The sequence below is a fragment of the Physeter macrocephalus genome, chromosome 1 (genome assembly GCF_002837175.3).
Source record: "Physeter macrocephalus isolate SW-GA chromosome 1, ASM283717v5, whole genome shotgun sequence".
NCBI lineage: Eukaryota > Metazoa > Chordata > Mammalia > Artiodactyla > Physeteridae > Physeter > Physeter macrocephalus.
This window is the reverse complement of record NC_041214.2, coordinates 80420773-80434203: the sequence shown is the minus strand read 5'-3', so window position 1 is coordinate 80434203 and position 13431 is coordinate 80420773. Positions and strand designations below refer to the sequence as shown.

General features: G+C 38.9%; 1 protein-coding gene across 15 annotated transcripts in view; it reads left to right on the top strand.

Annotated features, from left to right (window-relative positions):
* LPP (LIM domain containing preferred translocation partner in lipoma) overlaps positions 1 to 13431 on the top strand; it is a 745137-nt gene that overhangs the window by 546302 nt on the left and 185404 nt on the right. For all 15 annotated transcript variants that reach the window (XM_024124352.3, XM_024124347.3, XM_024124350.3 and 12 more), the window contains one exon: positions 11780 to 11906. In XM_024124352.3, coding sequence (XP_023980120.1) covers positions 11780 to 11906 — 127 coding nt within the window. The remainder of the gene's footprint in view (positions 1 to 11779; positions 11907 to 13431) is intronic.

Genomic DNA, 13431 nt, shown 5'->3' with positions numbered 1-13431 from the left:
TAGTTTTTTATATCAGAGTATTAATGACCCTTTACATGATTTTTCCTTTGCTCACTTCTAGTACAGTGCTAGTTATCATTTCTTTTTACTGTTTTAAGATTTAGCATTACCCCCCAGCTTGTGTCAGAGATTGATAAAGGAAGTAGTCTTTTGAAGAGCAGTTCTCCTTGTCTTGCTGAATCATGAATGAAGACATCAAAAGTGGCCCTGTCTCTTTACTTCTTGTGCTCAGTCCATCTACATCAGAATTACCCAGGACGCTTGTTATTTTCTAGGTTGCCATCTTTCTACACAGTAAGTACTTCATATTTCCAAAGCAGAAACAAACTCACAGACATAGAAAACAAACTGATGGAAACCAAAGGGGAAAGGCAGGGGAGGGATAAATTAGGAGTTTGGGATTAGCAGATACAAACCAGGATATATAAAATAGATAAACAACAGGGTCCTACTCTATAGCACAGGGAACTATATTCCATATCTTGTAATAAACTAGAAGGGAAACAAATATGAAAAAGAATATATTTACATATATTCAACTGAATCGCTTTGCTGTACACCAGAAATTAACACATTGTAAATTAACTGTACTTCAATTAAAAAAAAATTGTTGGTATTTGTCCCTTAGAAGTTTCCTTTGATAGTTCAAGACTTCATAATACAAGATTAAATTCTCCTAAACATAAGTAGATAGGTCATAAAATCCCTCTGAAAAAAAATGTAGATGGGTTGAGAGGCTGAGGCAGTTGTATGATGGTTAAGCATGCACTTTCTGGATTGATGACTGCATTCTGATTCCAAGTCCCCAGGTACTGTCAGGGTGATCCCTGTGCCTCAGTTTTCTCATTTGTAAAATTGGAATCTCTGATCTGATGGGGCTGCTGTGGTGATTAAATGAGTTAACGTATTTTGAACATTGTCTGGTCCCTGCTGAACTATTCAGGATACCTTAAGTATTTTCAGCGTCGTCAATTATAAATCAATAAATATATAAATTAAATACTTACATATTTCTACCTTCCAGAGTTTATGAAAGGAGATATTCCTGCCATAGAATTACTGTTATTTGAATCAAGGTTGCTGATAAGTTAGAAATATTCAATGCTATTGACCTTTAGATTCAGTATAAGGGCATGATCTATTTCCCCCTCTGCTGCAGTGCTGATGAATGGCACTGAGTCATTCATATTCCCTCATCCACCTTTCTGCCACATTTGAAAGGCAGCCATAGCTCCAATCTGACAGACTGTTTGTGAGCATTTAATACAAGTCATGAGCCCCTATTAAATATTAGCACATGCCATGTATCATCTTAGGTATTACAATGCCCCTGAAATGGAAGCATTCCCTATTCACTGCCTGCCCCCTGACCCCATTTACAGATGAATATGCTTATGCTAAGAGAAGTTTAAAAAAACTTGTGAAGTGTTATGCAAAATAAGGGATATAACTTGGTATTTGAACCAGCTTTTTCTGCTTCCAAAGCCCACACTTTCTCCATTACACCACAATCAATGTTTCTGAAAGTAAATGGGGCCACATTGGTCTCCAACCTCTGATATAATTAGCATCATGCTTTAATCAGTGAGGTTGACTGTCTTGATTAATCTTTATGACAGATCATGTAAGTTTCATATTTCTAAATGAATATATAGAGGCAGCTGTAAATTAGTGGAAAAACACTGAGCTTGGATCAGAAGACTCATGTTTAACTCTTGGCTCTGCCACTTCCTATGGGTGTGATTTTGGCTAAGTCACTTAACAAACCACTAACGTTGTTTGTTTCTTTGTACAGAAGACACACATTCCTGCCTTGGAAAGTATTAAATAAAATGCAGCGTGCATGAGTGTTGCCCCAGAGTTCCTTGTTGCCTGTGAAGGAGCGTGGAAATGCAAAAGCCTTTCTTCCTTTGCTTCAAGTCCCAATGCAATCTTCTCATCCCCCGTGGCGTGTTTTTGGTATGCCCCAGTCCACTGTAACTTCTCTTTCCTCTAAATTCGTATCATCCATTGGAGTATTCACATGGTATCTATTACTGTGTAGCATATCTTTAAGGATAAGAATAAGCTCTTAATCAGTGCAGGCAGTGAATGATTTACACGGGCCATCTCATTTAACTCATGGGGTAAATCTTATTGACCCCATTTTATGGTTTATGCAACTAATACTTTGTAAAATGAAGCATCTTGCCCTGAGTCACACTAGTGGTAAGTAGTAGATGTGGGATTTGAATCCAAGCAGGTAGCCAGCCCCTAGAGCCTATACTCTTAAGTGTCTAAACCATACTGACTACCATCAGCGGTCAGTGTTTTGCTTCGTTCTTTATTTCTCCCTCATGTGCCTTGATTTCTTGACTGAATTATAAATTCCTTGAACTGGAATTTCAATTCCAGTAATTGAGATATTGAATACACCTCAGTTATCTTGATGATTGCCATAATGCCTTATTATTAGTATTTGTGGATAATTTGATGTAGATTTCACTGAAGGTACAGTTTTTCACACTGCTTCAGTATCCTGGAAGCAAGGACTTTTGACTCCTTCCTTGTCTTTGTCTCCAGAAGCTCATCTTCCCACCATGTTGAGCTACTTTGATTTGATTTTCACAGGTCAAGCAAAAAACCTTTTCTCTGTTATTCTCATGGACACACTTTGCCTGCCTCCCCGCCAAGGCCCAGAAATCCAGTGTGATCAGTGCATCTGTCAGAAGATGGACTTGTTTGCTGCGGGTGGCATTGTTACTGAGCAAAACACATGCCCTGCCTTTGCATCCTAAGTGCCTTGGATTGCTGAGCAAGAACCTTTCTGACTCAAATGAAAACCACCTTGTGTTAGGTGAAATATGGGGAGTTAACCATTTGTTTGCTGGCGTGCATTTCCCACGAAAAACTCAAAAACAGAAATTCACCTCAGCCATGGAAAGTGATGTGCCAAGCGTCATATTTGCATATTAAAACCGAAAACTGATTTGCATGTTATTTCAGTGTCTTGTGTCACGTTCAGGCATCTGTCAAGCCCACTTAGATAGAAACAGCTTGTATAATAGGAAAGTGTTTCTGTGCATATCTGACTGAAAATCTAGGTGCCTTTATTTTTTTCAACAAATTGTCCCCACTTTACATTCTTCTATTTCTTCTGGCTTTGTGTCTGAAAATGCTAAAGAAAAGACTGAAGTCCCATGTCTTATAAAGAATAGTTCTCATTTTTTAAGGGTCATCCATTTTTTTACTATATTTAGATAATTTTAAAATATTAAAGAAAAAATTAATATTCCCATCATCCTAACATGAGCTGTAACATGTTGGTATTTTTTTCTTCCAGTATCTGTTTTTTTATACCTACATAGACACACATGCTGGCACCCTTACATATATATTTGTATACATTTGGAATTATCAGATAGTACTGTTTTAATATCTTTCTGGGTTTTTTTTTTTTAACATGATAATGACAAGAATTGTGAAACAATCTAAATATGTAACAGTAAGGAATTGGTAAAGCCCCAGTGAATTAGAACCATGGTCAAGACTGGAGCCCTGGTAAGAGAAACAGTAAGATGTCTGGTTGAGGATGGCTTTTCTGTGGGACAGTGCATGGAAAGTAGTGCGCTGTGGTAACACTTTTCTTCCCAGTGTTGGGGCAACTAGCCCTTTGCATTGTTCCAGGCAATCAAATAAAGATGAAATGTCTTTTCAGCAGAAGTCACTGCCAGGTACTAGTGGAGCACAGCAAAGACCAAGACCTCGTTTTGTTTGAAAACAACCTTGAACAACAGTTCATCCCATTCATCAAACTTTTTATGTCTTGAGTCTTGTTGAGGTGAAACCTACCAATGGAAATAATGTCTTGTCATTGTCTTTCCTTTGTTTTATCAGATCCCTTCTGCATAGCACACATAGGCCTAATTAATGGAGCAAAGAAATGCAGGTAGCTTTTAGCTCCCGTGCTGTGGAAATAGCTTCTAGAAGCCTTATGTAGGAATCATGTATGGTGGTATATAAGAAGGAAGCAAATTGATAGAGATCTTATCACCTGCCACAGAGGCCACCGGCTTTCTCCTTTAAGGAAGGCCTGCCTTCTTGAAGGATGGAAAGTATGGAGAATATGGGAGTATGGAGAGAAGGAGTCATGAAACGAGAACTATGAAGCAAGTTGGTAAGAGATCTTTGCTTTAGCTTCTCCCTGACCCTGAATATCTGGGACTCCTGCTTCTGACCTTTCCTACCTGTCTACCAGGTGGGAGAGCATATGTGGTTATGCCTTTTTTGCTTGGAGCTCATCTAGGCAGGAACACATAAGGAAGGCTACTTCGTTCTGAATAACCAAACATGAGCTCTGCTTTACCGTTTATCTTTGGTGCCAAAGGCTAAGATGTAGAGAGTTTAACAATTTGGAGAGCCAGCAAAGCATACCTTCACCAAATGTCATGTATTTCAAGGTTTACAATTAAAAAGACTCAGAGGAATTACATCTCTTGCTACAACAATTAATGTGAAATTCAAATAGACTAGACTGAAGTACTTTATCAGCAGATAGAAGAGTGAAGATTTACTGGAGAGATACTATTATCTACAAACATTCCACTTCCAAGAAGAAAATCATCTTTGTTAGTGGTTTGTAAGGTGTCCCTCCTGGTAACCACAACTGTCATTTAAACACAATATTATGTTTAATATTTTACAGAGCTTCCTCATATGAATTAGATATTAGTATCTTCCAGTTTATAGATGGGAAAGTCTAATAGAGAAACAAACCCTTGGGGAACTGAAATGGTGCCCTAGCTGTCAGGGCCAGAAATAAGCATGCTCCAAGCGAGGCACTCTTAAGGCTACCCTGATACTTTGGGGACTGGTGGGGTGGGCATGGAGAGAAGCCACTACCTCTCAGCTCAGCCTACATTACCATAATTCTCTGGTGTGCAAACACCACAGCCCCTAGGTGGACACCCAGCACTTTCCCCTGGCTGCAGCGACATCCAGCAACTCCACCAGGCTCTCATTCAGAATCATCAGTCCTTGGCTATGACTCCCAATTTGGCCTAAGAAGGGTGATTTAGGGGCATCCATGCATGGCATGAGAAAGGGAATATGAAAAACGGGTTGTAAGAAAACAAACCTTTTGGAAGTTGAAGACTAACTGGCATGGATTTCCAAGGTAATATCAAACTTTTTCTGGATGGTCTTCTTTGTGCCCTTAACCATTCATTCTCCAAGAAAATGGACCTTAGGAATAGAAGAACTAAGCACATGCCTTTCTGCTCCCATGCAGCTGTGAGGAATGTTCATTGGTGGGTTTCTAATTGTTAATAAGTGGTTCTCCTCCTCCTGCTTCCTTCTCTGAGACCCATTGCTTTAAACCTGAAGCAGGGTGGGTGTCCAGCACATCTTCTGCCTTTGGCCTGAAGCGGGGTGCTCCTTCCACTGAACAGTGAGACGTTGAGCATAGAGTGTGATAATTCAGTGAGAGTCAGAAAGTAGAAGCAGCCTCAGGAAATTGCAAACTGCAAACTTGACACAGTTAAATAAGGGGAGAAAAAAAGAACGAAAATATCAGAAATATATTTTTTCTGGCAGGCTTTCAGCTCAAAATGGGGCCAATTCTACCGTTTGAAAGAAGATAATTTCAGTGTTTCTTTTTTCAAGAACACGTAATTGAAGTTATTTTCCCTCTGAGAGAAGGAACCTCTTGTACATCATTGCAAATGGACAAGAAAAATGAGAAGCTCTGGTACCTAGAGTGATAGAGTATTCATTATCATGTAATCCTTCTGAATATCTTGGCTGCCTTTTCCCAGTGTTGTATCTGCCTGGGCGGTGCTTTTCTGGTAAGGTTCAGATTTGCACTAAGTTCCAGGTACCTAGCACTCTGTAACTAGGAAATCAACAGCAGGTAAGGACTCATGGGAGAAAAATGGCCCATGGTGAGGTCAATATCAGAGTAACCCAGAAGGCTGATGTGATGACAGATTAGGTAGCCATTTTGTAATATGGATCCTTAACACATATATTTAATTAGTTAAGTTGGTGATAACAAAGATTCAAGGAGGTGGGTGTTCTCCTAGGGGTCTTTGCTGTTTGCACCTTAGTGTAGGCTGTTTACCATGCTTCCTTTTCTCTTTAGGAGGGACAATTCTGCTTTCCCCACCCAAGGAAGGGTGGTGGTAGGAAAGGGTGGTTAACCTTTGTATGTTCTTGATTTCATGCCCCATGTGTAGTGAAAGTTCTGTAGGCTGCAGAAACCCTGTGACCTGCCAGCTGCTTACTCAGATTCAGAATGCTGAATAAAGTTCTAGATTGTTTCAGGGGATGCTGACAAGTGTTTTAAGTCCTCATGTAAATGGAAATCTCTATAATAATGAGGTCTCCACTTGCTCAGTGTGTCTGTTTTTATAAACTACAAAGTTGCCATAAATATGAATACCTGTGATTTTGCTATAAATATCTGTAAATATCTGCATATTACGGGTACAAAAATGTGATAGAGTTAAAATCAAAGGAATCTTTGAAAACACCATTTTACACATAAACATACCGAGGCTCAGAGAATAGAAATGATTTGATCCAAATGACTGGACAAGTTAAAGGCGGAACTAAGATTAGAGAGATAAATAGGACTTTTGACTTAATAGGTTCTGATGTAAGAAAATACAAAACACTTCAAATACCATGAAGTGTTATATAAGTATGATGGATACTGTTATTTGTGCTATTCTTAATCTGGCAGAGTTTTTTTGCTCACCAAGCAGATTCTGTCCATATGCATTTTGTTTGCAGAAACAGTCCTTATTTTTGCGCAGTCTCATCCATAACCTTTACCAGGGGCCTAGATCCAAATTTGGCTGTGGTAGTCATATTAGGCCTTCCCCAGAATGATAATCAGCTGCGCCCCTAGCAAGGAAAGAACCATGGCAGAGAAGAGTCTGCTGTAGATACTTGGACATTTTCTGTTTCCTGACACTTTTGTGTCAGGAAAAAAAAATTTTTTTCACATCTGAGGAAAAAATCTTCATTGTAGAAAAAGGAAAGTATAAATAAAAGGAATATAAACCACTGCCCATCACTTTTAACCATTAACCTCTGAGCATATTTCTCTCCAGTCTCCCTTCTGTAACAGTTCGAGGCAAGCCAGCCTGGTCAGTGGATGGCTGTCCTCCAGGAGTGAGCTCCTTTCTTCCTATGCCTCATATGGCTGTATCTAACTGCAAGGGAGAATGGAAAATAGCCTAGCTGTGTGCTCAGAAGGAAGAAGAAACACATTTTGGTGAGGAGTTAGCAAATTTACATAGTACGTATCAGAGTTCTTTTAAAGCATATTAACCATTAAATTGCTCAGAAATACCATGATGTCTGGTTGCATTTTTTTAAGTCATCATTGGCTTTGGGTTTGAGGTATTCGCCAATAGGCATATTTCAGAAGCATGACTTTAGTAAAGTCAGCCCACCATTTTAAATCTAAAGATTATCTGTTGCCTAAAACAGTCTTGACTTTGACCACAACCCATTTCTCTAGCCTCATCCTAGCTCTGTTCTTCCTCTATTTCTTAACATTTTTGCTAATATTCATGTTCTTTCGTACATACTGTTCTTGTAATATCTTTACTGTTTTTCTCTTTCTTTTTTCCTTTTCTTCTTTCTTTCTTTCTTTCTTTCTTCCTTCCTTTCTTTCATCTAGTAAAATCCAGTTTATCCTTCAATATCAAACTAAATGGTCACCTCCTTTCTGGCAGTGTTCTGTTATCTCAGAACACTGAATTCATACCTGTGTTTTTGTACTTACACTTTACTGTAATTACCTATTTTCATGTCTCTCTCTTCCTAAACTGAGTTGTCAGAGTCAGGAATCCTCAATAACTTGACTTTATAATGATAGTGCTTAGCACTTGCCATTTCCTTAGGAAAAGTATGTTAAGAGAATTTTGAAGGAATTCTCTGAAATTTATTTCTCAATAATTTCATCTATGGGTCATGCAATGTTTTTTTTTCTTTTTTTGCCTTTACTAGGAGGTCCAGGCATTTCAAAGAATGCACATATTAGTGATTAATATTGATACTTACAAGAATGTCTTTTTCTTAGAAAAGGCTAGAGGCTGTGTTTATATTTTTTTTGCAGTGCTTTTGTTTCACTATTTAGCAGTAAGCCTCCACTCTGAAAAACATCTTTGCTTATTAGATAATACAATCAGTATTTTAAAATCCAAATGACTATAGTGATAGAGCTGGAAGGCTTGGAAAGAACAATAGTGGAATCCAGCGAGGCATTGAAGTGGAGCCAAAACGCGGCCAACTCAGCATACCTAGTCTCAGTCAGGGCTCTGCTGGCTTTCAGGGCTGGTACTGCACACAGCATTGCTCAGTTATCTTTTCTGAGCCTCAGTTTCCTCATCCATAAAATAGGATGATATATCACACAGGGCTGTTGTATAAACATTTGAGATGACATATGTGAAAGCAGGCACTTTGAAAAGGGTCATACAGATACAAGGAACTGTTATTATGTCACAATGAATATACTGCTGATACTATTCATATTTCTACTTCTGAAGAAATAAAAAACAAAATAATATATCACATCCCCTGCCAGCCCTCCCTCACCCCCCACTTATAAATTTTCAATTGTGTTTTATTGCCCAGACACAATTTTAGAAGCTGCTTATTTGAAAATGATTTGGACACAATTATTAATTTTTCCTAGGATTTGTTGAGTCCTAAGCACTCCCGGGAGAGAGAAATTGAAAGGGATCTCTTCATCCCGGTGAGAAAGTGCTAAACTACTACTTACGAGACTTGAACCCTGAAGAAAGTCCTGAGCTATATTTTCCTGGGTGTGAGAGACAACTGGGAAGAACTTGACTTTTTACCACTATGTATTCCACAGATGTTGAGTATTACCCACTGGAGGTGGGGGCAGTGGGGAGAGTTCTCTAGCCAAATAAGGTCCAGAAACACTGGAAGAGATGATCTCCTGGGGTCTTTATTCAGGAGGAATACCAGGAATCCAAGATCAGCAATATATGAGATTAGAATCTAAAAGAAAAGAGCCTTTCCAAACTTCAGAAACAGTATTGCAAGCAAATAGGAAGGAGTATTTGTAGAATAAAAGGTATAATATACGTATTGTTTCTTAAAATCTGAGAAATACTGACAAGGTAAGTACTTTGAAATTAGGCCTCTGCTTGAAATGTAAGTGCTAAAGGTAGAATCTCAATTACTGGCTCTGATTCACAGAGGACAGACTTGGCTTTCTTGCTGCCTTTGTTTATATGAAAAGGGAAGCCAGCAGATTTTAGGGCCAAACAATAATAAATTGTGTCCATTCCCTGAGGGTTCACCCTAAGACTGGAAGCAGGAATTATCAGATTTTTCTCTACTAGTTGTTGATTTAAATTAAAACAGCCACCACCATTAATATTTCATACTTTTCTATCACTTTCTCCATGGAAAGCAATGCTTGGTTGGAAAAGAATACGTAGACTTTAGAGTCAGGTAATACCAAATTTGGGGCTCAAGTTCTCTCTTAATTGCAAACCTGCAAAAAAAGTTGTAGATAATTTTCCTATCTCGTCTTCAGTGTTGTCACCTGAACTGGGATAGTCCCCTCCCTCAGAGGCAGGTTGGGGCATCTAGAGTTCCTTTGTTGCCATGGCTTGAAAGTAGTTAAGCTCTATTTAGCATGAAATGCAAGCTATCTCATCTTAATTCTCACAAAGACTGTGAGGTAGCATTGCAAGCCCATTTTACAGAAGGGGGTCTCAAGTTCAGACAGGTTCACAAGCTCACCTCATTAAATCTGTCTCCAACCACAATGCCACTGCCACACCATATATCCCTTCACTATCTCTGGCCACAATAATTTTATGTTCTTATATGAATATTTCTGTAAAAATTTCTTGAAAGTTGATAGCATATATGAGCAATTTGAAGTTTAATTATACTAGCAAATCACTCCTCCAATGTTTATATCTGCATACACTCCCCCCAATATAGTGTGCTTTATGGAACTGATGATCATTTATGTCTGTCTTTCACCCTCACTAGACTCCAGTCCTTTCAAAGGGAAAGACTGTGTCAAATACATGTTTGTGTTCCTCCCTGATGCTTGCAGAGGGTACACAAAATAGGCACTGTAAGAACGTGTGCATAAACTAATAAGCAAAACAAATGTGAATGAGTCAAGAACTTCTTTAACCCTCACACTGACTCAATAGGGCAGGCATTATTTGCAGTTTAGAGGAGGCCCTGAGATTAATGTTGAGGACAAATGAGTGAATCTAGGATGGGCTCTTGTCCTGGCTTTATCCTAATTAGCCCTGCCCGATCCTTTTGTGTGTCAATTTCTTTACCTCACAATGAGTAGATTGAGGTAATGATCCTGCAGATGCCAGATGAAAGATAATTAGAGAGAAAAGGCCAAATAGGTACCAATCAACAATTTCACATATGTTTAGAAGGCATTTCATGCCCTAGCCATAACACAAGTAATTAATACCCTTCTTAGTTGTTGAAATGTTGCTGGTAATAATAATGAAACTTTTGTACAAGGGTTTGTTCTTCACAGGATCTTCACATCCAAGAACGCATTTGGTATAGTGAAGATAACGGGTGAATGAATATGCAGCTTCAAGTCTTGTTGAACTGATTCTTGTAAACTATCCATGAAAGGAGAAACTCTTAGTCAACAATTTTAAGAGCGCATAAAGATCAAGGCAGTGTATTCCCAATCTCAGCTCTTCCCATTTGCCATGGGGAATATCATCACCGATATTTCTAAACTTTTAACAGTCTTTTTATTTTTAATACTTTGAAGATACTGGGGTGTAATATTGGAATTGGTCAAAGTTATAATATAGGCAAAGGAAAATATAACAAATTCCCTCTTATTTACATAGCACCAGCTATTTTACATCTGGCCTCTGGTCTTTCTTCTTTCTTTACATACTTTAGGTTCTTGGTTGATCACCTCAAGTGTTCTTTCACCTGACATTTGATTCCCTTGCGTTGCTTTAATTCAGGCACATCCGCCTATTTAACACCAATCCAGTGTTTACTGCTGCTGATTTACCTCCTCATTTGACATCTGGTTGTTTGCAGTGCAGGGGTGGTCTGGTGGGGTGGGGCAGGGGGATTACTCAACCTCCTTAACTGGAACACAAGGCCCTTCACTTTGTGGACCCCATGTACCCAATAATATTCATCTCTTTTCTTATCTCAAACTTTATACATAGGAGTTCCTTATGCCACCTGGCTTCTTCCTCACCTGGATGTTAATAAACTTCAACGTTTATGGTTCCTCTCCTTTAGCTGAACAAATCCTAGTCTGTGCTGATGCCTCTCCTCTGGAATTCTTCCTCTCCAGCCAAGTGGGAGTCCCCTTTGTGCTCTGACTGTGCACTTTCTACAGTTGCTTTATCTTTAATTACTAGGGTGCCTACATCTCTTACTTGACCGTAAGCTCTGTAAGGGAAGAGACTCAGTTTCTTCATCTTTTTTTATAAATCTACAACTGGCACATAGTGACTGCTTAGCAATTGTTGAATGAAATAGAGTCCTATTCTTTGTAAACATGGATTTCTAAGCCTGACGGATGGCTCATCTATATAAGGCAAGTGAATAAAGTAGTGCCCCCAAGGTCAGACACTGAGTAAGTGGTAAAACCAATTCTAAACCCAGGCCTCCTAATATCCCCATCCAGTGCTTTTTCCTCTACAGTGCAAACACTACCTGATTGCCTTGGTTGATGTCTAGGTTGCACCTAAAGGACTCTGTGTTTTCTGCCTTTCAGAGTGGACAAACAGGATCCATGGGGCCTCCGGCTGTCCCCTCCTCATTCCGCCCTGAAGATGAGCTCGAGCATCTGACCAAGAAGATGCTGTATGACATGGAAAATCCACCCGCCGATGAATACTTTGGTGAGTGGGGTCTCAGGCTGAATTCTGAAGTAAAGGTTCTGTTCTGTTTTCCTTAATTAGTAATTAGGAATAGTACCGGCTCCACTGGTAAAAGCTTTGAGTCTGGATGCGTTGGAGTTGGTATGCATGTACACATACACCTGAGTGTTCTGGAAATTGCTTTGTGAGACTGCTGTAAATGTGATGTCTGTTTAGCTTGGACTAATATTTCACGGGTGATGCAGAGTTTCTTGAATACAAATTTGATTTTAAAAGTTAATTTTTGACAATTTATTAGCTTCTTATTAGGCAGAAATAGGGTTTCTGTGTGTGTTCAGGTCCCTCACTGATCTAAATGTGCATTTACAAAATGTGGAATCGGGTAGTATCTAAACTTTGTGCTTTCAGGCCTTTCCCTATTTAGGAAAAGTTGTTCCCTTTGTATTTTTTTTAACTTCTCCTCTCTCCAAACCTGTGAATAATTATCAGCGGTTAATCCATCCAGTCCATTTGTGTAATGTGAATTTATGAATTATACGCCAAGTATGAGGTATTACAGATACATAACCTATCCTCAGGGAAGTTGGAATTATTTAGAAAAGATAAGAAAAACAAACAATTGCTAATCTACGTAGAAAGTTATGAGGCATAAGAGAGACTTAGGTCAAATGTTACAAAATGTAAAAGCTCTATTCATCGAGAACATCGGGAATGCTTTTGAGAAGAATTGGTGGTTCTTGAACCTGGACTCAAAGCAGTGCCTTTCAGATTTTCTGTTTTCTCCCTAATCTGTTGGAGACCAGTATTTCCATAGAGTACAATTAAAATTAGTTACTAAGAAAATGAAATAAACAGAATACAAAATGGAAGACTGAGTTTTACCATTATTACATTTAACAGGAATAAATTACTCTTAAATTGCTATCATATTTTCTAAATACTGTCTGTGTCTGTATTTGTCTCATCGCAGAGTGACTTAGATAGGAACCTGTAGATATTCTGAGTAGCACTGCTTTTCGGGCATCTGGAGAGAGGATATTACATTGGGGGAGGGGGAGCGAAGGCATAGAGGTGGGAAAATTGCACGGGACTTCTGCTTCTTCATATACTTCCTATTTTCATGTCTCCCCACTTGCTTCCTATTTGGGAATATGTAATGACAGGTAAACTGAGGGCACAAAGCCACATCATAAATGCACTGGGTTAAAATATGAAAAACGTGACATTTCTTTGTATGCAGGAGACAATGTAGCTTAGCTAAAACAGCACAGTAGTGGGGATAAAGAGTTCTGGTTCTGGTTCCTTTTCTGCCTTTTACCGGCTAAGCAATATTGGCCCATTCCTCAACTGCCTCAACCCCATTTCCCACCTGGGTGAATCATAGGTGTGAAGCAAATGTGCTTTAGCGTATCTTTCATAGTAAGTTCTCTGTAGAAACAGCATTCATGCAGAGAAGTACATAAAGTTAAAAGTTAAACGTAAGTTGATAGACATTAGCACAAATGCATAGAGAATAGTTTAAAAAAAGTCTCTAGTTATATTAAAA